Consider the following 25,530-nt stretch of genomic DNA (forward strand, 5'->3'; position numbering starts at 1 on the left):
TAGTAAAATTCGCAAATGGTATAAAATAAAATCACTTTATTGGCCAGATACAATTTCTTGTATGAGGAATTTGTCTTTTCGCATGCACCAACTTGCTCTCCATGAGACACACAGACGGAGAGAGAAGCTTGGGGTCAGAGCGCAGGGTTAGCCATTTATTAAGCACTCCTGGACCAGTTAGGGTTAAGGGCCTTGCTCAGGGGCCCAACGGAGTAGGATTCCTCTGCTGGCCGCAGGATTCGAACCGGCAACCTTCCAGCCACAGGCGCAGATCCTTAGCCACAGAGCCACCGCACTATAGGGTGGCTATGGTAGAGATCGGTAAGGGAATTGCGATTACAAAATTATGGATTTTCACAGTTAGTGCAAAGTGATCTATAGTGGCAGGAGGAATATACCCAACATATCGTGTTACATAAAGCTGTACACGAAAGGGATTTCTTTATGTAGAGTCTACTGTCTTCTCAACAAAACAATGTTGGGTAACAAAAATGTTTTAAAAAAACATGCTTGGGGATAAAAGCGGTTAGTTTGATATTTTATTTTTATTTTTTAAATCTTTCTAATGCAATGATAAGACCTAATTTACAATGTTTTGGTGACCTTATTACAAAAAGGATTTGAGAAGAGCAAAAAGAGAGCTTCCTTGTCTCGGGGGCTTGTGCTACAAGGACAGGTTAAGGGAGCAAAATCTTTGTAGGACATTAAAAGGAAATTTAGGTACGTAAAATCCCATGAACCATACACACAGACTACTAAGGTGTGTACTGAGTTCTGTAATTAGTTATACAAGGACAAGGGTTCAAAACTGGAAACTAAAAAGATAGAATTGGAGATTCTTCCTTACGCAGAGAGATGCAGATGTCTCTGCCTAGTGGTTGCAGCCTAACCTCTAGACTCCTTCATGTAATGGGTGGACAAACCAAATGAGCAGGATGGGCTCAATTTCACTGTCACCTGTTATGTTTTATGTTCCCTTATCATCCCATAGCACCTTGCTATGCTGTCCTCCGTGCCTATATTAGAATAAGACTTGGTAGCTGGTGGTTTCGATGTCATTGAAAATGTGACAAACTCTCTCTGATGAGAAACGTTAAGTTGAATTTTATTTCGGAAAGACAAAGACTGGTAGGTTGTAAGGGGTTTTTCATCATTCTGAAGTTATGGAGGTCTCTCAGGCATTTCAATTTTATACGGGATCATTAAGACATGTTCACCAATCTAGTCGGCTTTGTGTCATTCAAGTCCAATGCTTGGAGGCAGATGCTGAAGGTGAGATTCAATTACATGCTACTTATTGCCCTGCAAAAGTGTTTCTCTTTCCAATAATGTCCCAATTTGTTTAATAATAATAATAATAATAATAATTGCTTACACTTATATGCGCTTTTCTGGACACTCCACTCAAAGCGCTTTACAGGTAATAGGGACTCCCCTCCACCACTACCAATGTGCAGCATCCACCCCGATGATGCGACGGCAGCCGTAGTGCACCAGAACGCTCACCACACATCAACTATCAGTGGGGAGGAGAGCAGAGTAATGAAGCCAGTTCATAGATGGGGATTATTAGGAGGCCATGATTGCTAAGAGCCAATGGGAAATTTGGCCAGGACACCGGGGTTACACCCCTACTCTTTTCGAGAAACGCCCTGGGATTTTTAATGACCACAGAGAGTCAGGACCTCGGTTTTACATCTCATCCGAAGGACGGCACCTGTTTACAGTATAGTGTCCCCATCACTATACTGGGGCATTAGGACCCACACAGACCGCAGGGTGAGCGCCCCCTGCTGGCCTCACTAACTCCTCTTCCAGCAGCAACCTTAGTTTTTCCCATCCAGGTCTCCCATCCAGGTACTGACCAGGCTCACACCTGCTGAGCTTCAGTGGGGTGCCAGTGATGAGTTGCAGGGTGATATGGCTGCTGGCCATAGTTCTAATACATATTTTTAAATGAATATTTTTGAATACTCAATCTTATGTGAAATACTTAAACTTAGGGAGGAAAAGCAGTTAAATGTTTGTTAAAGCTGCAGGGAAACACGTGTTAGTTTCCTAACTCTTCACCTCCCCATGTCAGTGCTGCTGGAAGCACCTTACAGCAGTTACAGCTCTGAGTCACCTTGCAGTTTTGCACACGGTGCTGGCACCGTTTTTGCCCATTCTTTGCAAATTTAAACTGTTTTATTAGGTGTTTAAAAAGAACATTGCAATCAGAAGTCTAGCTAAGGGAGAGAAAGTATGATTATTAAATATTTTCAGTGAAATTGTAATAATTACAACTTAATTAGGAAGTTTAAAGAATATATTTGTTATTTTTCATTAATGGTTTATTACAGGTGAACTTTTCATTGTTCAACCTTATTTATACGTTTAAAGAAAAATCAGTGAAGCTATTTTCTTACAGTGTTGATTTAAAATGTTGAAAGCTTTGTGCTAATATGGTTACTTTTTTTGAGCAATTGTTCAACCTTGACCTTCGTCAGTGTTAAGTTCATCTACTTTACATTTGTTGAATGTAGGGAGAAATGTGGAAAGGTTTAAAATGAGTTCCAGTGTTAGCCCACTTGCTAGATAAAAGGGATTGTTCCCTTTCACTGTTTGCAGTTTTCGCTCATGAACTGTCCTGCCTTCCAGGTTTGTGAGCAGCTTGTACGCCCCCTGCTGGCCGTGAGCAGGCTGTTGCACTGCCAGGTGCAGGAGCTGACAGCCCTGCTTCAGAGGAAGGATGCGGAAATTCAAGATTACCGGGAGAGTGGGGTCGCGCTGAGCCGAGGTGAGAGCTAGTGGGAGGCACAGCGCTGTCATTCAGACGTGGGTGAAGGACAACGTACTTGTTGATCTTTTTTACTGTGTTCAGTTTTGGGATTCTTCTGCCTGTTTGGTAAAAAATACGCTTGGCCTCTGAAGCTTGCTGCTGTACCCCATTGAGTGCTGAAACTTTTTAAACCCTTTTTTCCCACCAGGAGTTTTTTTTTCCATTTTGAATGAATGGGGAAGGGTTTTATATACAGTCAATGTAATGTTTTCACTTAACATTTAACAGCTGATCCCTATAGCGCTGGTTTGTTTTGTAACTAGTATCCTGTAGTTTTCAAATGACTCTTAATGGTTGCCTATCACTTACCACACCATCCAACATTTAACAAGAGTAGAAATCATTATGTAATTAGACTATTGAATTTTGATGGGTGCTACCCTTAAACCCTTAACTGTGCGAAGACAGGCTGTCAGACTGCTTCAGCTCCTCAGGTGGCAAAATGCACAAAGCCTTGTCAGAGAGCACCTTCATCAGATGGGTGACTCATTATAATTGCACAATCCCTCACTTGATTGCACCGACATTGGAAGGACAGCTCAGATCTGCAGGACTTGTCTGAAACACACAGACAGCAGGGTCACTGACATCGTTTTTGTCAGGGTTTAAAAAGCGCAGACCCCTGTTCCTTGTCGGTCCTCAAAATGGACATTTTTATTCAATAAATAAAGATCACAAATGACAGGAGTCCATGTGGCCCACGCAGCCTGCTTGATTGCCAGCACTTATAGGATCTGAGCGTCTCATCCAGCCATTTCTGGAAAGACACCAGGGTAAGATAAGATAAGATCACTTTATTGGCCATATACAATCTCTTGCATTAGGAATTTGTCTTTTCGCATACCCCAGCTTGCTCTCCATGAGACACACTGGCAGATAGACAGGGAGAGAGAAGCTTGGGGTCAGAGCACAGGGTCAGCCATTTATACAGCACCCCTGGAGCAGTTGGGGTTAAGGTTAAGGACCTTGCTCAGGGGCCCAGTGGAGTAGGATTCCTCTGCTGGCCACGGGATTTGAACCTGCAACCTTCCTGCCACAGGCGCAGATCCTTAGCCACAGAACCACTGCTCCGCCGATGAAATGTTCCCTTTGTGTAACTATTTGCCTCCCTGTCTCAGTGTTATAAGTGTTAAAGCTGGTGCATGTTAAACTGTTTTGAAGGTCCATTGGGTTGACTTTGTCAGTACCATTGAGGATTTTGAGCACACCAATCAAGTTGCTCCATAGTTTTCTCTGTTCAATTTCAGTTCTTTCCATCTTTTTGATATCTCACCTCAGCACATGACAGTGTTATTAAAGGCAGTTATTGTCTCATATTGAACTGCTCCTTTTGCGCTGGACAGTTCTGCCTTATAGTTGTAGCATTTGTGCAAACGAGTGTTTAAGGTAATAGTAATTTAGTTGTGACTCTTTAATAAGTTTGACTTGTGGCTTTCAATTAACAGGTCGCTTGGAAACTGAAGTGTTTGTAGAGCAGCACTATGGGGAGCATTTCCTTTCTGAGGTGAGAAAAAAATAAATCCTTTTTTGTTGTTTATGAAGGAGTTTGGGGAAAAAGTCTGCAGTCTGCAGTGGTATAAGCAAAGCTCATAAAAATACTTGTGAATAGAATCTGTGTAGTCCTCTGATTTCTGCCAATGGGTAGGCCTCTCATGTTTTGCAAAGGGCTTAAATTAATTTGGCAGTTATGTTCTGCATACATTGATTAAAATATAGAATGACAGCGATTTGTATTGGTCGATGTTAATGCCTTTATGTTCATTGTATGTTTAGATCTTTACTTGTGGGTACTGTATATAATTTCATACTGCCCTCAAAGAAACACAGTTGCTTTTCTTTAGTAGTAGTGTTTAATGTTCACTAAGGAATTTTCACTTTTGCTCTAGGGAAAAGAGGTTCAATGCAAAATAGTATATTGGATGTTATTTTTTATCTGCATTTAAAATTAATGCAAATTTGGCATATTAATGGAAAGATGTGCATTCTACATTTAGGAATTACAGTAAAGCTGTAAAGCAGTAGTTCTCCATCCTGACCATGAAGTACCCCTGTCATTTTTAGTCTTCATTACAGTTTAGTTTACGTAAGCTTATAGAACCTTTAGCTGAGCTGTTTTTGAAAATTATGCTTATTATGGGAGTTTCTGATGCAGTATCATTCTCACCTGTTATCTGTACCTTAAATACTAACCTGTTAGGAGGTGTTCAGGAAACCGAGAGTGAATTTAAAATCTGATGCAATGTTTTTTGGAAATAATACGCATAAGAGATTATTTCTGAATCTAAGACAAACAAGAAATTAAGTATTGAATTATTTCATCACAATCCACAACAAACTCCAGTTGACAAAGGGTTACTCCAATATGGTGGAAACACTGTTTGTCCTTATGCAACTTACTGTATATACTGTAGTTCTTGTGACTTTCTGTGCTAAGGTCTTCACTTCGTTTGCAAAAATCTGAGACATTGTGCAGTATGTGGCGGTTTATATTTGAATTCTCGTAAAAGAGACGAATACCCAAACCTACGGTAAGCCCCCACCTGTGAAATTGAGTTCTGCACAAAAACGTTTCAGATTTGCAGAAATAAAAGCACGGGCTGTCCTGTGGTATAGCACTAAAAAAGAAGGTTCCTGGAGCTTTTGATAATATGAAGAATAAATATGTGGAAATGTGAAACAGAGCCTGCTTTGGTTACGGAGGAAGAGTGCTGCTTTGATCAAAGCCTCTGCATAAAATGGAGGCACTTGTGTGCTTTTTTACCAAGGTGTAGTTTTGAGGGTTGGGGGTTGCTGTCATCGTCAGCAGTGTCCTTCAGACTGGAAGGGCAAGAAGGAAGCCCAGATAAAATTATCCTAGGCTGGGAAGTGGTTGGTGAATAGTTCATCTGTTTACATTTACGCTGTTCACAGTATCTTTTTGTGTGATATTCTGCGATGACATGAAAACAGTCCTTATTTATCATAGTGCATAAGAACATAAAAACCGAAACGGACAAATAGAAGCCCACTTGACCTGTCTAGACTGGCTGGCTGACTGGTCGTAGTGTGCTTGTGGGTAAAAAAATGTAGGTTTATAATTACGCATTTTGGGTTTTAACAGGTTGGGCCTGTTATATTACAGCTGTGGGAGAGTCTGTGCCATAAAGGTGAAAGTTGTTCTGCGAGATAACCGTGTGCCTCTGTTTTCAGGTACTTGCTGTGCTATGGCTCTATTTTCAGTTCCGTTTTTTATTTATGCTTTCTCAAAACTTGCTGTGGGTCTACCCAATCATAATCTAGATCCCGGCTGAAACACGCTCATTAGACTATATATTGAATTATACCCTTTTGTCATTAATGTGGTGCATATACTGTAGGAGTCATAGTCATATTGGCTAGAAATTCTAAATAAGCTCTGAAATATATTAGGCAAGCAAAGTGGGGGGAAAAATGTCTATTTTTTGGGGGTACATTTTATTGTAGCCAAGTGGAGCCGAATGAAGGTTTTCTGTGTTTTTGGCAGCATTTATTTGCAATGGAGGTGCCCAATCGACGGTTCCTTGTACTGCTCTAGTAGTGGTGAATTTCATTTTGGCGTTTTATTTTAAACCTGGAAATACTTTTTTTTTTTACATGGGAATTGTGTTTTTTATCACCAAATTCTTGTAACCTTTCTGATAGCTGATGGCAAGGTGGGGAGTACACCCTAGTAGGGGGTGATAATCACGGCTGGCCCCTGGCTTCGGCCAACTAGGTGGCCTTGGTGACTGCCTAGGGCCCCAAGGCCACCAGGGGGCCCCCTCAATGTGCAACACAACACAATTGTGTTCAAGCAGTTCCCTCCAGTGTGCCTTCCTATTGCTACTGTCCTGATCTAGGTTGTTAAAGTTTGTTTGATATAAATTGTAATATTAATTAATTATAATATATTATTAATATTATTAGTTGTGAAATGTAAGTGTAGTATTTGATTTCACTGATGTAGTAAATGACTCTCATCTTTGCCGAAAAATGACAATATCGGCGTGGTTTGAGCTGCCGCTGCACTGAATGCTGCGTGTTTCATTTCAGGAGGTAGTAAATGTAATGAATCATCAATAAAATTACTCGTCACAACATCCGACAAGCAATGAAACGTTAAAAGTGACCTTTTATTTCCATAACAAACCGTGTTGTAACGGTTAGAGATTAGAATCCTGTGGTTGCAAGTGGTAAACATACATCTACCTCCAGAAGGACATACCGGTCAGGCACAGAGAAAAGGAAGAGCCAGATAAGCGATCTCAGAACAGAGCTACTCCAGGTTAGGCCACTGTAATCATGGATTTGTGTTTCATTTGGTTGTGAGTCTGTCAGATCCATGTAACTAGCAAGCGGTAGACAAGCCAGACGTATAATCTACTTGAGATATTTTATTAGAAGATAAAAGACTCCCGTTTCACGTAATTACTATCTGGGTGTTAAAACCCATGTGATCTTTGTGAAATGTGTGCTTCTCATTCTTGTCAGTTATGTGTGATGTGTTCTTCAGAGCTGGTTAATAAAAGTTTTCTAGTGAGACAATTCATTTATTTAATTGCTCTAAATAGTCAAATCATTTGGGGGTGGGAGCTGATAATAGTACTGTCCACACAAATCATGATCTTGGAGGGGCCTCTTCCCAAAACCTTGTCTAGGTCCACCGAAAAGCTAGGGCATGCCTTCGGACAACTCTTCCATGAGGATCATTTTTGTGCAAGCAATGCAATTCTGCAATTGAATTGAATTCTGTAAGCAAAACAATTCTATGGACCACTACTCCGGTGTCAGCTAAGTCTTTCTGCAGCGCCATTGCTGTGACATGTGGCTTCCGCCATGCACATCGGATCAGTTTCCGAGCAAGTAAATAGTAATTGTGGATTAAAATGTGCAGAAATGTGTCATGTTTAAGTTTGTACCCTGCAGGGGCTGTGTTAACTTCTTTTCACTTAGAGATTCAGTGAAACATGCAATTAGACCAGGGGGGCCCAACGTTTTGCATTCAACTGTACAGGTCCCACTTGGGATAATGCTTAAGAGCTGTGAACAAGTCAACTCACATGGAGTCTCTGGTTCACAATGGAGAATAAGTTTGTTTTCCAGTGGTTTTTAGTTAACCAGCAATGACACGGCTGTACATTAGGTCAGCGGAGAGAGTTTATCAAAAATGTCACCCGATTTTTAAGAAGTCAGATCTTTCCTTTCTCTATCCAACAGATTTTAATGCTCCTAAGGTCACACTGGCCCACAGAACCAGTATCCTCCGGGTAAAACCAATTCTATAAGAGAAGAAAAGTAAACAAATACCAAAATAAATTTCCAATCTGAACACAGTGACTATTGTAACTTATACAAGTCACTGCATGATCAATATCAAACTTATTAAATAAAAGAATAAGTTAAATTGTGTTATACTGTGTTACACTATGCCTTGTCCTCCTGTAAAATATACTTTGGAGATCAGCTTTGACTGATTTTTAATACTGACGGATTTTGTACACTTTTGGTTTGCTGGTCTTCCCATGCGTACACTTCTGTTTTGCTCATGTAGCAACATTTAACGTGAGGGAGCTTACAACTGATGTTGTTCACACCAGTGTAACGGTGATCTCAGTCGGGTTCATGGGCCTTCATATTTGTGGTGATCTTTTCATAGCAGCTTTTGATGTATGTCCTGTTGCAGTTGTTGCATTTGGATTTTGTATTAGGGCAATGCATGACATACTATTCAGCAGTGAAGGCAGTGTTGCAGCTCAACCAGTAATAATAATAATAATAATTCCTTACACTAATATAGTGCTTTTCTGGACACTCCACTCAAAGCGCTTTACAGGTAATGGGGACTCCCCTCCACCACCACCAATGTGCAGCCCCCACCTGGATGATGCGACGGCAGCTATAGTGTGCCAGAACGCTCACCACACATCAGCCCATTAGTGGGGAGGAGAACAGGTTGATGAAGCCAATTTATAGATGGGGATTATTAGGAGGCCATGATTGGTAAAGGCCAATAGGAGATTTGGCCAGGACGCCGGGGATACACCCCTACTCTTTTCGAGGAGAACGCCCTGGGATTTTTAATGACCACTGAGAATCTGGATCTTGGTTTTACGTCACATTCGAAGGACGGCACCTTTTTACAGTATTGTGTCCCCATCACTATACTGGTGTATAAGGACTCACATAGACCACAGGGTGAGCGCCCCCTGCTGGCCCCACTAACACCTCTTCCAGCAGCAACCTTAGTTTTTCCCAGGAGGTCTCCCATCCAGGTATTGACCAGGCTCACACCTGCAGTGAGTTGCCAGTTATGAGTTGCAGGGTGAAATGGCTGCAGTAGGTCAGTGATAAAGTAGGTTTATTGGAATTCGTCTATAAGCCACTGGTGACAAGCTGTATGTATTCAACTGTGCGTGCTTGTAGCATAATACATGAGTTGCTGGATCAGTACTGTTAATCTTTTCCTGTATCACATTGTACAGGTTAGTCAAAATGCTGTCAACAACTGCTGACAGTTTATTACAAATTAATTACATGGGTTACCGTGACAAAAAAGGTTTCAAACGAAAGCATAAATATCAGTTTCTAATAGTTACTTGCACTTTTTCGCCATCTGTGGAGGAGAAAACAAAACATTCGTAAAATAACTGGCATTTATACTTGTCGACAACATTTTGACTAACCCTGTATTACCGAGCTTGTGGTCTTTTGTACTTTTTTAATAGCTTATAAAAAAGTTTTTTTTAACAGTTAATAGTCTAAGTTTTTATTCTTAAGTAATAATGGAGTAATTCTAGGTCGTATTTACATTACTGTAGTTGTAGTTATCTTACTTGAATGTCATAAGGAGTAATTAAGCAGTAGGTATGATTGTGTCATCTTGTGAAGTATTTTCGTAATATGCCATTACTACTGTCTTAATCTTTTGGATGTAACTCAATTCCATGTAATGGAATGTTTTGAAATCCCGAAAACCTGTTTTGGCTGGGTGTTTTGCGATGTTTGCAGTGTGTTTTCAGATTGTTTCCTTTCTTATACACCCTGTTTCTTTAAAGCCACTATGTGAAACTATAGGCGCTGTCCCAACACTGCCACCATATGAAGCTTCTTCTGTGACGCCAATACAACTTTCAATGTGTGTTTTACGCCGTTTTAAAATTCGGCTTTGAAGCGAGGTACCTCTTGCTTTTTGAGTAACTTTTTCTACCTCTTTCAGTGTGCCCGTGGAACACAGTGCATCCCGAAACATTCCAGGATTCTAGAATGATATCACTCAAGGCAAAAGTCACGTGATGGGAGGGTTAAGGCAAAGAAAGTGTAGATTCTGTCTTACATTTAACCGCATAGTTGCCTATTTTGAAAAATGGGTGGAAAATAGACAGGGAGAATGCTTGTTTCCAAAATTGGCGGCGGGTTTGCAGCCATGTGCGACCTTGTTTGGTTCACAGCAGCTCCCAGATGTTGAGGTCAGCGTCCACAAAGCCAGCAGGCAGAGCCGAGCGCGGAGCAGGAGTAGTGTCAGGGCTTCCTGCCTCTGCAGCGAGTCGCAGGAACAGAGGGAAAGGAGGGGTAGGATCCCCTCCACCTCCCTGGGAAATGGGAGTCTTGTACGAAGTGTTGCTCTGTCCTGGAATGCAGCCACATCCAAAAATGAGGAAGCCTGCTGCCCACCTGCCAATATTGTCTTGTACAAAGTGGTCCTGAGAATATGCAGTAATTTCACGTTAGATAGGTGTTACATGCATTCCCGATTTAATGTATTTTGTTGTGATGTTTTTCAATGTAGTGTGGAAGAAGAATTAGTAAGACCGATGAGTAATAAAATCTCTTTGTGCTAAAGAAGCACAGAAGACAGGATTTTTTTTGTCTTACATTATTGGGTGACCACAAGGCATTTGCCCAGTTATCATATAATTTCCCTTAATTTGATCCTAGCCAGCAGTAAATGAAAATAGTTTTATAGCTATTAAGGGTGTCCTTGAGAGCCTTTTTTTTTCGTTTGAATTACTAAAGGCTCAATTTACAGTTTCGAAATTGAAAGACTTAAGGAAGAAATAATCAAATAAAAAAAAACAGTCTCCTGTGAGGTTTTAGGGATCAGTCAGGCAGTATGGTAATGATGGCACTTTGAGGAAAAGAGTAGACAGTATTATTACTTCAGCTCCCAGGATCTGGGATTTTGACTGTTAAGGTGTACTATTGAAGCAGGAAGCTATAATGTTCATACTATTTAGATTTCTTAAATTCAGTAGGAAAAGCTATGTATTACTGCTGTCCTTAGATTTGCATGTGCTTAACTAATTTAATTAGTTGTTTCTTACTATTCCTTTATCATTTTATGAATTTCCTATTTACATTTTCATTTTTCCCATGAAAATGTATACTTCACTGTTGTTGCATATATTAATTACATCTGCTTAGGATCCTAGCAGAAAACGGCTTTTCTGCATGCTCATCACTCCAGCGGATCCTACTTCATTTTAAGAATCTGTGTCTTCTGTCCCTTATTTGGGATGTTGGATGTCATTGACATTATTATGTTAACACCAGCATTGATGTATTGCCTTGGATATAGAAACAAGGTTAGTTGTCTTTCTCTCGACTCCAAAATATATTTGAACAAAATGACTTTTTAAACTGATTGACCACCACTGGGTAGGTGTATAAACGGGTGAAACCTTGCACACGAAATTGTAGTGTTAGAACATGGAGAGAGTCAAAGTACAACGTTACAAAAAACATGAACCCCCAAATCAGACTGGAGCCTCAGGTTGTAGGGGTAGCTCCTTTCTTAAAGAAGTGGCGCTGATTATGGGCACTTAATTATCTCGGACAACATTTGTCGTCCGCAATGCAAGTATTATCATACATGCACCCTTGCTGTAATAACATTTTCCTAACAATTTGTCAAATCAGCAGTAATCTGAACAATAATGCCAAAGTCTCTCATTTTGCTTAGCACATGGGACATAGCAACAGTAACTAGGAGGACACATCTTAACAAGGAACCGTATGCATTAATTACTCCACTGTGAGAATGCAGCCCAGCTGTCAGTCAAGATATCTTAAGGTAGAAACATAGTAATTTTAAACATTCTGGCCTTTTCGCCAGTGTCATGTATATCATTAGGAATGCGCAGAGTTTAAGTTTGACTAGAGATGGCCCAGAGAAATATTTCATTTTCATGATTATACATGTACGGTCTTCCTTTTAAATGGAGTTGTTTTGCATTCTGAAAAAAAAACCCGTCTCCTCAGCCCTAGGCCTAAGCTTAACTTTGGCACTGAATGTTGTGGGAGTTTTGGTGGGCTTTGGTCCCCTTTCAAGTTATAAAGGCAAAGATTGCCTGCCAGGACTGGTAGCTCTCTCTCCACTTTAGTGTGGTCATTCAAACCCATTTACTTTGAAGACGTCGACAGAGAACCATCTATACCTTGAATTCATCAATTGAAATCGGTAGGTATCCTACATAATACATGCACAACAGTTATTATTTTTTTGTATGATAAGATTGCTTTAGTGATGTCATGTCCCAGCTCGGAAATTACAGAGGCGATTTCAAAACCACCCATTTTCTTGGCCAATAACTGGCCTCTTGGGGTATTGGGTTTGATCTAGTTAGTACCATACAACAAAACCGCCATCTTAGACACTTCTGATTGAATTGATACAATCCAGACAGGTGCCGAAAGACTGGCCTCGCTCTCTATGAAGGCAAGCCTTCGAAAACCCAAATCAAGCACAGGCAGGTCAATGCAACTGCTTTGTTTCTTCAAATGTGGGTCTTTTACGGTAAGCTTGAAAAAGTGCCATTTTTCCTGGTATTCTTAATTGTACTTCAAAAATAAGCATTCTATGGCTATGAGGTATCTTTGGTTTAAAGAACTGACGTACTCTGGCGGTTTTTGATCAGGGCTTAGAGGAGACATTTTGAGAACCAAAGGACCTACTGCAGGCTGCAGTAAAGTTACGAACCCCTGCCGTATTGATTTGGAATGCTTCTGAAGGTACCGGTAGCGGTGACACTTGTTACAAATACATTTGGATTGAGAGCCAGTTCATGTTTAGAAAATAGAGAGGATAGGTGATATGCAGTATATGATATATGCATTTGTACAAGGACCGCTCTTGCTCATTTCTGTCAGCAGTCGAGAGTCTGGTAGTTGCTGAAATTGCTAAACATGTTCATGATGCCACAGCGGTAAAAACAGCAGAAAGGTAATGAATGAGAGGAGGTCATTGGCCCACGTACCTTGTTCAGTAAGTAGCAGCCAATCCTCCAGCCTTTTCGTGAAGGAAGCCAGGTTTTTCACTGAGCTTCTTCATCCCAACTCCCACAGCCCTTTTAGTCAAGAAGCACCTCCCGTTTTCAGACTTAAATACACTTGTAGTTTCCAGATGTGACCTCTGTTGGGTTTCGTTTGTTTTGTCTTTGGGTTTGTGTGAAACCACAGCACCTGGAGGAAACCCGCGCAAACTCAGGGAGAACATACAAACTCCACGCAGACAGCACCTCAGGAATTGAACCCCGAACCCCAGCGCAGCTAAAGAGCAATGCTAGCTACTCTGCGGCCTCCACCACTTTTTTACTGTTCGGAATTTCATTATATTGTGTTGAATTACACCCCAAAGGTTCGGTGTCTCAAGTCTATATGCAACCCAAATCTTACATATGTCTGAAGCACCCCTTTCTTAGAAGTTGCATGAACACATGTAGATCCTCCTGTATTTGCCCGAGCTGCGTCTGTGGGTGAGGAAGAAGGCACTAAACGGCAGAATTGGGAGGTCCCAGGGGTGTATCGAGGTCAATGGGTGTGCGGTGCTCACAGAGCATGAGAGAGAATGTGCTGTTAGAGCAGCTAGCAGTCCATGAGGTAGAGAGAGAAAGCAAGGACCTTTCCCCTGTTTATATAGGGAAAGAGAGAAATGAAAAGGCATTTTATGATTTTATAATCAAGAATAATTAAACACCAAACATAGCGTAGAATTAAAAAAAATAGACTGTGCACGTAATGAATTAAAATGTCTTTTTTAACAAATATATAAAAAATAACTATACTCTAAACTGTATAGGCATGAATTTAACCCCAAAATAACTGAAAATGTATTTGATTCATTTCTGTTTTACGGTAAGCGGGAGTTCCGACTCGTGCGCAAGGGCGCCGCGAGACGGAAGAATCCGCCGGAACCCCGGAGGAGCGCGCACAACTTTCGTCTCCGCGCCGCGCTGCCGTACCGCCTCTCTTCTACACGTGTAACGTCATCCCGCCTCTTCTAGAACATTTTATGAGGGGCCCCAGGCCAGGTTTTTCCGTGAAGTCGAATTGGCGTTGGCCGTCTTGCTTGTCCTGTGTCGAGGGTGAATAATGGTCATCTGCATTTGGTTGTTGTTACGACCCCAAGTACCTAGGGGTAAAGGGGTGCAACGTTTAGGATGATTTTGGATGCAGGTGGGTTTCTGGTGAGGGACTCAGGCAGCATGACAAGAAGTTTTGGTGCAAAAGGGATTTATTTTGAAGTGAATAAGTGACTGGTACATAAACAGGACACAATAACACACAGGGAAAGGGAACCAGAGTGGTGCCAAAGAAAAGAAAATAAACAAAATTGAGCTGGCTGGTTAAGCGAGGGAAAGCTGACTTAACTAACAAAACTCCAAACACTCGGTCTTCGACGTCTTCTAACGCCCTAGCTTACCTTCACTAACTACCCCAAAACCATACAAGACAAAAGGCACTCACCCATCCTAAACTAGTGTTACTAATACTAAGACCAACTACGTGTACACAATGTACCCGACAACCTAAACTAACCCTATACACAAAAGTTCACACAAATACACAAGTGAACTACGAATACAAATAGGGGAAAACGAGAGTAGACACAAGGAACAGGGTACAAAAGAGCACAGAGGTTGATATAACACGTTAGGGCAAGGTAATGACGAAATAAGGATAAACACACAAACGAAAGTACAAGGAGACGAACGCAAACCAACAAAGCCGAAGCTATATGAAAACACACACACACGAAGGGAAACAAACGAAAACGGAGATGTGAAGCCGAAGCAAAACGAAAAGTTAAGCGAAACCGAAGCTGAGCCGAGCAGAACCAAAGTCAAGCGAAAGGCTCCTTCATTCTGAAAACCTCCAAGTTAAATACTGAATAAGCGGAGTTCTGATTGGTTGAGAGTTAATTGAAGATGACGTAATATGGACCAATGGGGGAGGGAGAACAATCAAAGTCGGGAAGTGTGGAACATGGCACCAAAAACACACATGGACCACACACTGGGACGTAACAGTTGTCAATAGCACATTCCTTACGCTGTATGTTAGGACTTGTGTGTATATTGAAAAGTAGTTGCTGCGCAGTGTAGCAGCACAAGTAATAATAATAATAATAAAAACTTTATTTTATATAGTGCCTTTAAAGGTGGCTTCTCAAAGTGCTTTACAGGATGACAATAACAATAAATAAGAAGATTTCACAAGATAAGACACAATTACAATTACAACAATACAACAATAACAATAGAGGAGACCGTGGAAGGTGGTACTAAGAAGAGCAGAGGGGTGAAGAATGGAACCAGTTAAGTAAAGGCTTTTCTGAAGAAGAAGGTTTTGAGTCTGGATTTGAAGGAGTTTAGAGAAGGTGACTCTCTGATATCCTTGGGCAAAGAGTTCCAGAGCTTGGGGGCATAGCAGGAGAAGGCCCTGTGGCCCATACAATGTAGACGGGCTTGGGGGACAGTAAGGAGGGCAGAATTTGAAGAGCGGAGGTTGCGAGGTGGGGAGTAGGGCGATAAAAGTTCAGACAGGTATTGAGGTGCCAAGCAATGTAAAGCCTTATAGGTGAGCATGAGGATTTTAAAGTCTATGCGGAATTTGACCGGAAGCCAGTGCAAGGACTCCAGGATAGGAGTAATGTGAACACTTGCACTAGACCTGGTCAGGATTCTGGCTGCTGAATTTTGAACATACTGCAGTTTGTTCAGAGTAGATTTAGATACCCCAGCGAGTAGAGCATTGCAGTAGTCAATTCGAGAGAATACAAATATGTTGATCAGCTAATGATAGCATAGGGTGTAGTCTTGCGATATTTCTAAGGTGAAAAAAAGATGTTTTGACAGTATGCTGTACATGTGAGTCGAATGTTAAGCCAGAATCTAATATAACCCCAAGGTTTTTCAATTTTGATTGAAGCTCAAGTACAGAGCCATCTACAGATAGGGTTACAGGACTGGCTTTAAGAAGTTGATGGGGGCTACCAATTAGCATGACTTCAGTCTTGTCACAGTTTAGATGAAGGAAGTTTTGAGTCATCCAAATTTTTATGTCAGAGATGCAATTAGATAGAATAGAGACAGCCACATCAGTGTCAGGTTTGGTATGGATGTATATTTGAGTATCGTCAGCGTAAAAATGAAAGCTGAGGCCATGTGATCTTAAAAGATGACCAAGTGGAAACATGTAAATGCTGAAGAGCAAGGGGCCCAGTATTGAGCCCTGGGGGACACCAGACTTGACAAGACCAATTTCAGACCTGTACCCATTGAGAGAGACAAAGTGGCAGGGATCAGTGAGGTAAGATTTAAACCATTTGAGGGCAGTGTCAGAGACTCCAAACACAGTCTTGAGACGAGAAAGTAAGATGTTATGGTCAACAGTGTCAAAGGCAACACTGAGATCAAGAAGGATGAGTATGGAAAGAGAACCAGAATCAGAAACTATTAGGAGATCATTGGTGACTTTGACCAGGGCGGTTTCTGTGCTGTGAAGTTGACGGAAGCCAGATTGGAGGGGTTAGAAAAGGTTGTTTGTCATGAGGTGGTTATGTAACTGAAGTGTGACAGCACATTCTAGAATTTTAGAGAGAAAGGGTAAGTTGGAGATGGGGCGAAAGTTGTTAAGATTGTCGAGAGCCATGTTAGGCTTCTTTGGCATGGGGGTCATAGCAGCAGTTTTGAGGACCATTGGTACAATTCCGGTGCTCAAGGATTCATGTATAATATTGAGGACAATGGGACAGACCGATAGAAGAGAAACAGGACTGGAATAAAGTGATGGGAATGGGATCTAAAATAGATGAGGTGGGTTTCATGCGCGTAACTCGTTTGTTTAGGGATGCTGAGTCAAGAAGAGAGAAGCTGGAGAGACGGGAACCAGAGAAGTTGGATGAGGAGGGAGGAGGTATGGAAATTATATCCGTAGTGGAGAGAATGTGATGCCGGATGTTGTCAATCTTAGAACTAAAGAAATCTAAGAATGTGTTGCAAAGTTGTGATGAGGCAGGTAATGTGGTAGGGCAGTTTGGCTTGAGCAGTCTGTTGATGGTGGAGAAAAGATGTCTGGGGTTGTTTTGGTGATTTTCAATGATGTGAGAGAAGTAGGTGGATCTAGCAGACTCTATAGTAACCTTATAATCAGATAAGTAATCTCTCCAGGCCTGATAATGTATATTTAGGCCGGAAAGACGCCACCTACGCTCACGTTTGCGACGGGCTGCCTTCATGAATCGCAGATGGTCATTGTACCAGGGGGCAGGGCGAGAGAAGGAGATGGTTCGAGTTTTTAAAGGAGCAAAGGTGTCGAGGGTAGATAAAAGAGCATTGTCAAGTAACTGTATTTTGTCCTCTAGAGGGTCAGAGGAAGAGAAAGAGGATAAGGAGGACAGAACAGAATTTGAACAAACCTTGGGTGATCAATTGCTCGCCAGTTGCGGAAATTTACACAGCATGAGGGGGAAGTGTTAGAAACCGGTAATTCCAGATTGAAGAGAATGGCTAAGTGGTCAGAGAGGCCTAGATCAAGGGGAGAGCAGTGGGAGACAAAGGAGTCATTTGCAATAATTAGATCTAAGGTGGGTCCTTTGTTATGAGTAAGGTCAAAGCATCCCAAAAGAGAAAGGAAGTCTTTAGCCAGACTGGAAGAGGTTGAATCAATGTGTATATTAAAGTCCCCTAGAATAAGGACTTTTAAACTTTTAAACTTAAGGGATAAGAATGAGAGAAAATCAGCAAACTCACCTAAGAAGACTTCACTGGGTTTGGGTGGTCTGAAAACTGTGGCAATAATAGTAGATTGGGGGATAGAAACATTTAAAACAAGACACTCAAAAGATGAGGGAGGAGGTATAGTTATAGGACTTAGACTGTAAAAAAGGGTTGTAAATAACAATGATGCCCCTGCCTCTGCCTGAAAGACGCGGAAGGTCAAACAAACCATATCCAGGAGGAACTAGTTGGTTGAACAGGAGCCCATCGTTTTGTTTGTGCCATGTTTCGGTTAAACACAGAAGGTTAATTTACAATTAAACACTCAGGGCCGTCTAAACACTTGGCTGTACACACGAAGGTAACAGAAATGTATACCAATAATATGAAATGGAAGAAAATGATCTTGACTTGTGAAAAATATTTTAAGTGTTTATGTGAGCCAATTTCCACATTACTCTAGACAGACAGTGTTGGGGGGGAATAAAAATTGTAACAACATTTTAGGATGGATACGTTGTCACTCATTTTGTTTTCTGAAATGATGAACAGTGCCCGTAACCCAAATTGATAGAATATGTGTTTGGGACCACTTTCCCAGAAAGGTTTTTCAGTAAAGTTAAACCTCTGCCCTTCTTTCATTTAAATCCTATATTTTTAAAATTTAAATCAACTGTAAATAACACATAAGATTGATGTACAAATGCTGTGAGTGTTTTGCAACATGATAGTTGTCCTTCCAGTTCTGTAGTTAAGACGACTTTACTTCAGTTAAGAGTAGTCGTTGAGTTGGATTGATTTATTGGATTAAGCCCACCTACTGTAGAAGAGATATAATGACCATCGGAATGTAGCTGTAGTAAGTGGGCCCATATTTCTGGTGCAGAATTCTTAATTGCTTTTGGAGAAAGTTTCAGGAGTCCGTCTCGGAAGTTAAAAGAAGTTTTTATTTCATGCGCATGGGAGCGAAACACACATGAGATGCTCAGTGTGTTTCTCAAAGTAATGAAACTAGGAACAGTCCTTAAATATTTTTCTGTTATCTATCACTCTTCCCTGTGCTGATCGGATTGAGTGTTCCAAAATCACGCACATCTTCCTACTTCCCTATTTGCTAAAGATGACTTCTTTTAATACAATTGGATACTTCGGTTTGTAGCACACATTCCTACGTAACAGTATAGAATTACTCAGTAGCCCTTGTGTCCAAAGTGTGTCCAAAGTTCACAGAGTCCCTCTCAACTTTGCAGAGTTTCGAAACATCTTTTTTTCCCTTGTCCAGAACTGATCTGATTTACGATGGGTAGGCTTCGGAAGTAAAGCATCCTGTTGATTTCATGATTTCATTCTGGATTCTTAATTGAGCCATTTGAAAATCAATGACCATCTATTCGGTAGCTTAGGAACCAGTAGTGAGCAACTAGTTTCCTACTTCTGTCAGTTCTGCATGGACTGATCATGAGAACAGATGGGTTCACGTGGAATGATGACCACGTTTAATCAGAAGAAACGCATGTGTGAGCTTTTTCCCGATTGCCTCTTTCTAGATCAAGTGTTTTTTTTTTTGTGGAAGCAAATTAAAATGTCTGATAAAATATAGGTGGAGCAGAGGTTTGTGGGTGTAGTTTGAGGCTGTAAATTCTAAACAGGATAGGAAACTAAAAGGCAAATAGAAATAGGGCTTTATTTAATGTCAATAAATGGAGAATGGTGACCATTTCTTAGAGTTATTGCGCAACAGGTTAGTCAGTGGTGAGGGACAGGTGTGTGGTGGGCAGAGGACTGTTTGTTATTTCGTGGAGGAAATGAAGGCATACTTTATTTAATCAAGGAGGCTCTGGTTTTGGTTTAGTCATGACAGGTGTTGACTAAGTGATGCGCTGTGCTGGGTGTGCATCAGGTGTACCGCTTAGACTTCAGACCACAGAGTTCCAATTTTGTCTTGTCTGACCACAGTGCCACATGTTTGCATGTCATTTACAGTAGCTTCTTTCTTGCCAACCTCACAGGGGGGTTTGGAGATGTGATCTTCTCAGTTCCCTGCAAGCCCACTCTGTGGAGCGACTGGGATGTTGTTGACCCATGGGCACTTTCCTCCCTTCCCAGCCACTGAACTCAATTTAAATTTCAAATTTGCTGTTGGCCCCGTTGTGGCATCCCTAACCAGTTTCCTGTTTGCCTGGTTGTTCAGTTTGGAGTGAGAGCCCGATCTAGGCCATGTCAGGGTGCCTTCTACTTCTGAATTCTCAAAGAAGTATTAAGGGTTTTTTAATGTTTTTATACCCTTCTCCTGATTTAAGCCTTTTTATGATTTTATCCCTTTTAAAAGCTGCTTGGTCTTCATGGATGAATCTTTTGTTTGAAATTATACGACTGAAGGACCTTACTGAGACAGTGGAGTAGAGAGTTTATTGCCGTATGTACATGTACATTCGAATTCTTGTTCGCTCGTGGGATATACACATTAGAGCAGATGACGTACTACAACAGACAACACCACACAACGCTGACAGTACTTTACAAACAATAAATAAATGATAGTTTATTGTTTTTATTCTGAAATCACGTGAACTGCTTTTATTACGCAGGCAAAGACCATTGAACTAATTACTACTGTATATGTGGCTCCTTTAGGTAATTTGTGCACCTAAATTCATTTAGGTTTGCCACAACATAGGGTTTAAATACCTACACAATCAGGACTTTTCCATTTGTCTTTCCAATTATGTATCTATTTACTGCTTTGCTTTTTTGGGATTTTACTTTGAATGCTTGGAGTAAGTTGTATGTATAAGAAATATTTGCTACTTCATAAAGCTTTCAGCTTTAAAGTAGCAAAATATGCAAAGTTAGGAATTCTTTTGGAAGGCATGGTAAATGCACATACAGGTCTTAGGTCCAATGAAGGGAGGGAGATATGAAAATTTTTCCAGGCTGGTCAGTATGTGTGGAGAATTTAGGATTCAGTACTCTGCAGGATATTGTTTTGAGCGAGACAAAGGGGTGCAGCTGGGGGCTGATTTATATAAATATAATTTGCACTTAATGAGGAATTGGTGTTGTTGCTGGCAATATGACAAGGACAATGGACAAGGAAAATGAGCACCAATTTATGAGCAGGTTGGAAAGTCAAGTGAGGTGTCTCAGTAGATTCACAATATGAGGGAAATGGATAACATCCAAGTAAATCCAGGTTCACAATGGGGAGCAATTTGTATAACGCAGATGAGGTTTGCTAAAAGGGATACATTTTTGGGACTTAAATTGGGTGCTATCAGACTGCAAACCACTTTACATATTAATAAGCTCAGAATCCCGAGGAACAGCGTCAGTGGTGGATGATAAAAGGCAGTATTTTCAGCAAAAAGAAATGCCATCTCATTGATCCAAAAACATCATTTCAACTGGTATCCACAGCGACATGATCTTGTAGAGAAGAAGCAGATCAGGCAAGATTAAGATGCATAGAATTACGTAGGCAGTCAAGTAGGAATTGGAGCTGAAGTTTTGTACAACAGTGAAAATGAAAGGATGTTTTGCTAAACCTTGACACAGTTTTTTTACTTTTTTCAATAATTTCATATTTCAGGTCCCTTGTCAAAATGTTAATGCTTCCCCCTAGTTCAGTCAACTCAATTAAAGGGATAATTAGGGTGTGAGTAATTTACTAGACAATCAGGGTTAATTTGGGCCCTGTTCCGTATAAACCTCCCAAACTCATCAACACAGTGAAGATCTCAACACATCCAGAAGCATGTCATGCCCCGCTCAGAAGATATTCCTGAAGACCTCCAAAAACAAGTCATTGATCCCTATCAGTTTAAACTGGGTTACAAAACCATTTCTAAAGCTCTGGGGAACAACTTATCCACCATCAGAGACATAGTCTTGGAGAAGATGTGGGGACAGCCGTGAATCTGCCCAGTTAAATTGTCCAGAAAGTCACACAAACCCCAGAACAAGATCCAGAGATCTGCAGGCCTCTCTCAACTTGGGTAATGCCAGTGCTCATGCCTCCACCATCAGAAAAGCATGGGGTAAAAATTGGTTTCTTGGGATGGCAGCAAGACTGAAACCATTGCTCTCTAAGAACATTGATGCTTGTCTTAAAAAGTGCTTGTATGGCCTCCAGAGTTCTGGAGGTATCTTCTGTGGACAGATCAGTCAAAAGTGTAACTTTTCATGTTACATGAATGCAAAAAGCAAACACTGCATTCCACATTAAGAACCTCATACCAGTTGTCAAGCATGGTGGTGGTTGTGTCATGGTTTGGAGGTGGTTTGCTGTGTCAAAGATCTGGACAGCTTGCTGTTATTGAAAGATGCATGAGTTCTGGTTTATATCAAAGAATTCCCCAGGAGAATATCAGGCCATCTGTCCATCAGCTGAAGCTGAAGTGCATGTGAGTCAAAAATACAAGCAAGTTTGCAAGAGAACGGATAAAGAAGCAGAAATTCAGTGTTTTGGAATGGCCAGGTCAAAGTCGAGATCTAAACTCCATAGAAATGTTGTGGCAGGACCTGAAACATGCAGTTCATGCTAGAAAACCCTAAATGTCACTGAGGTGAAGCAGTTTGTCATAGAGGAATGGGCCAGAATTCCACACAGCAATGTGAACACTGATCACCAATTACAGAAAGTGTTGCAATTATTGCAGCAAAAGTTGGTGCGAGCAGTTACTGAATATACGTAAGGGGAATATAACATTAACCATTAATGTTTTTACAGAGGAACATTGGATGTCTTAGTTATGAAATAAGGTAAACAAGCACCAGTCTTAAAGGGGGTGAATACGTTTGAACTATGATTTTCACAGAACATCTGGAGATTAAAGACCCTTAGTAAGAAAACAGTGTAAGAAAACAACTAAACCATCCGTAGTGTTGCAAGCATGAGAACTTTTAATAAATGTATCAATAAAGTTATCAAAGATGAAGAACCGACTGCCATATTTTGCATTTAACCAGTATGTAACATGTAACAAGCTTGGCACACAAGCCTTTTTTTCTTAATTAGTATCAAGAAAAGTAGAGTGCTTATCTAATTGCATTTGCTTAATCTAGTACTAAATCTTTACTAAATGTAATGCCCTCACAGATGGAAAGGGAGGGTATCGGTTTAAGCTTAAAGGTTTTAATGTTGAGAATGATTAAACAGTTTAATCCATAGAGTGCGAGAGTCTTTCTGAATTCCGATTATAAAAATGACTGTAGCTTTTTCTGGAGAGCATCTGCACATAACCTACCTTGGGTTGCACTGCCTAACTTCTCAAAAACAGCACAAGTGGGGGGAAAAAACAGTGTTTAAGTGGTGCTGTTTTGAGCCTATGACTAACTAGACATGAAACACTTCTATGATGCAACCTTGGAGAGTCACACTGTTCCCTTGGTTCTGATTAAAAAGCCAGCTTGATTTATTTTATTTATTTTTTTCTAAAGGTATAAAAACATAAAAAAAAACTGCTTTTCACCCAAAAGAGCAGTGGTATAAAGGCCAGAATTACGTAGCCAGCCACAGAGGCTTATAAAATGTGAATCATCTGGCACCCTCCTTTTAACCAAACCATGAAATGCTGGGAATGAGAGGGCACTTAATTTAGACCTGTCTTTCTTCTGTGGCTGACAAGTCTTGCATGTAAAAAAATATATCTGGAGAAAAGCAGTCGGCACCAGCTTGTGTTCTTGGGCAGAGGGTAAGCGTTTGTCCCAGTCATCTGCCATAACTAAGCCCCCTTCTTACCTGCAAAAAGACACTCAGTTTCTTGACAGTGGTTTTCCCAGAGCTTGAACCAGTAGACAAGGTAGAGAGTGCATGGTGTCCATCTTAAAATGTCCAAATCTGAGCAGTCTTGACATGGAGATGTGCATTATACTAGTGGCGGCCACACTGCAGCATATGATTGACTGGGCCACACAGGAACAAAGCAAAGAAACAAATAAATGATCATCAGTTGTACTGTAAAGGTATAACTCTTTCTTTCTCAATGTTTTTATCTACTGTGAATTGTCTACGTTTTCTGCACTTTCATATCTTTTAAACTGCATGTTTCATTCAGTTTGTTTCTGGGAATCAAGATGGTGTTGCAACTTCAAATGAAAAGAATGATGAAGTGAAGTATCTTGGTGATAAAGACAAGTTTTTTTTATGTAATAACATGAGGATGGCTAATGTATTAAATGACTGTTTCGCTCAGGTGTACTGTATACCAAGGAAGAGACACACAATGTACCTCAGGCTGAGGAAACATGAAGTTCCAGTTTAAATAATATTCGCCAGAATGGTTATTAGGAGCACTTTAGATAAATCTCAGGATGGTATTGATGGGTGATACATGATGGTGCTCTAACAGTTGTACTCAATGAATAGGAAGTAGGTTAATGAGCAGATTGGGGTGGTGTAATCGGTCCCAGTGACCTGTATTAGGGTGGTGCTAATTCTGATCTATTCTGGTATAGGTAGTGCACTAACAGATTCAAAAATCACACTAAACTAGGAGGATATGCAAGAACTATAGAAATTGAGCATGAGTAGACCTTGTTCAGGACTGAGCAACACCAGGCAGATAACATTTAATGGAGTTACGTACAGGTTGCTACATGCAGCTTATAAAATTAAAAACTCCAAATATAGAAAATGGGGAAATGCCAGGAGGCTTTTTATGAGAAAGTCTTAAGGTGTTCCAGTTATATAAAAAACAATAAAAATGGCAAATAAGATGGGAATATATATATAGTTAAACTTGTAGAATTCAAATCGAGGTTTGATGCGCTTCAACTGTACAGTGTACTTGTTAAACATCATTTAGAATATGGTGTATGGTTTTGGTCTCCAAAATATAGGAAACATTGCTGCTGTTGAATGAATTCAGAGAGGAGCCTTCAGACATAGTATTGAGCTCAAAGCAAAGTCTGACACTGATGTGTTAAAATTTAACAAAGAGAACTGAACAGAGACTTGATTCAAGTCTTCCGATTCCTGAAAGGTATTGACAAACCCAACCTGATGGTCTGCTTAAGAATAAACAGTGACACACAAACCACAGGACATGAGGAAGCTATATAGAAGTCAATTTAAAACTGAGACCAGGAGGCATGTCTTTGCATACAAGGTTGTGGGAGTATGGAACAAACCTCAACCCACAAACCGACCACGTTGTTGAAGATGATACACTGATTTACGTCAGGGCTGAATTGCTTCGTCCTGGTTTAAAACCATTCTTATGTTTCCATGACCAGCTAATACGGTGGGAGCTGTTCCCTGTCACTGGAGTGTGTTGCTCACCTTGGACAGAACTAAAGTATTTTTAAATCAAACCTAAAAAACATTGCTAAACAACTTAAAGGTGCCTGCTTTGATGATAATAGTGCTTAAAAACTGAGCCAGTTAGGACAAGTTTCAGTGTTCTTTTCATCTATGTTCAGCAGACGTTTATTGGTTAGTTGTATAATTATATACAGTAAGTTATAACAGCGAGATAATGAGGAAACTGAAGGAGGGGGTAGTTTTTCCTAATCACCATTTGCACAAAATGGAAACAGTTAATTATGTACTTCAACAGTAGGTATTTGTGCACCCTGAACCAGGAAACACAGAGCATTGAGTAATTAAATGTGAGGCTAGAGTTGGGAAGACAATAGTAACTGTGTTGTCTGTACATTTTACAAAATGTAAAAGTAACTGTTCTCTCAGAAATGAAGTGTTGCAAAAAAGATGTT

General features: G+C 40.6%; 1 protein-coding gene across 1 annotated transcript in view; it reads left to right on the forward strand.

Annotated features, from left to right (window-relative positions):
• Nucleotides 1–25,530, forward strand: part of nhej1 (nonhomologous end-joining factor 1) — a 116,508-nt gene that overhangs the window by 15,154 nt on the left and 75,824 nt on the right. Inside the window, exons 4-5 of the mRNA XM_088606824.1 lie at nucleotides 2,641–2,779; nucleotides 4,267–4,325. Of these exons, the coding sequence (XP_088462950.1) occupies nucleotides 2,641–2,779; nucleotides 4,267–4,325 (198 nt within the window). The remainder of the gene's footprint in view (nucleotides 1–2,640; nucleotides 2,780–4,266; nucleotides 4,326–25,530) is intronic.

This window comes from Lepisosteus platostomus, chromosome 14 (assembly GCF_059453375.1).
Source record: "Lepisosteus platostomus isolate fLepPlt1 chromosome 14, fLepPlt1.hap1, whole genome shotgun sequence".
In the NCBI taxonomy this organism is placed as follows: domain Eukaryota; kingdom Metazoa; phylum Chordata; class Actinopteri; order Semionotiformes; family Lepisosteidae; genus Lepisosteus; species Lepisosteus platostomus.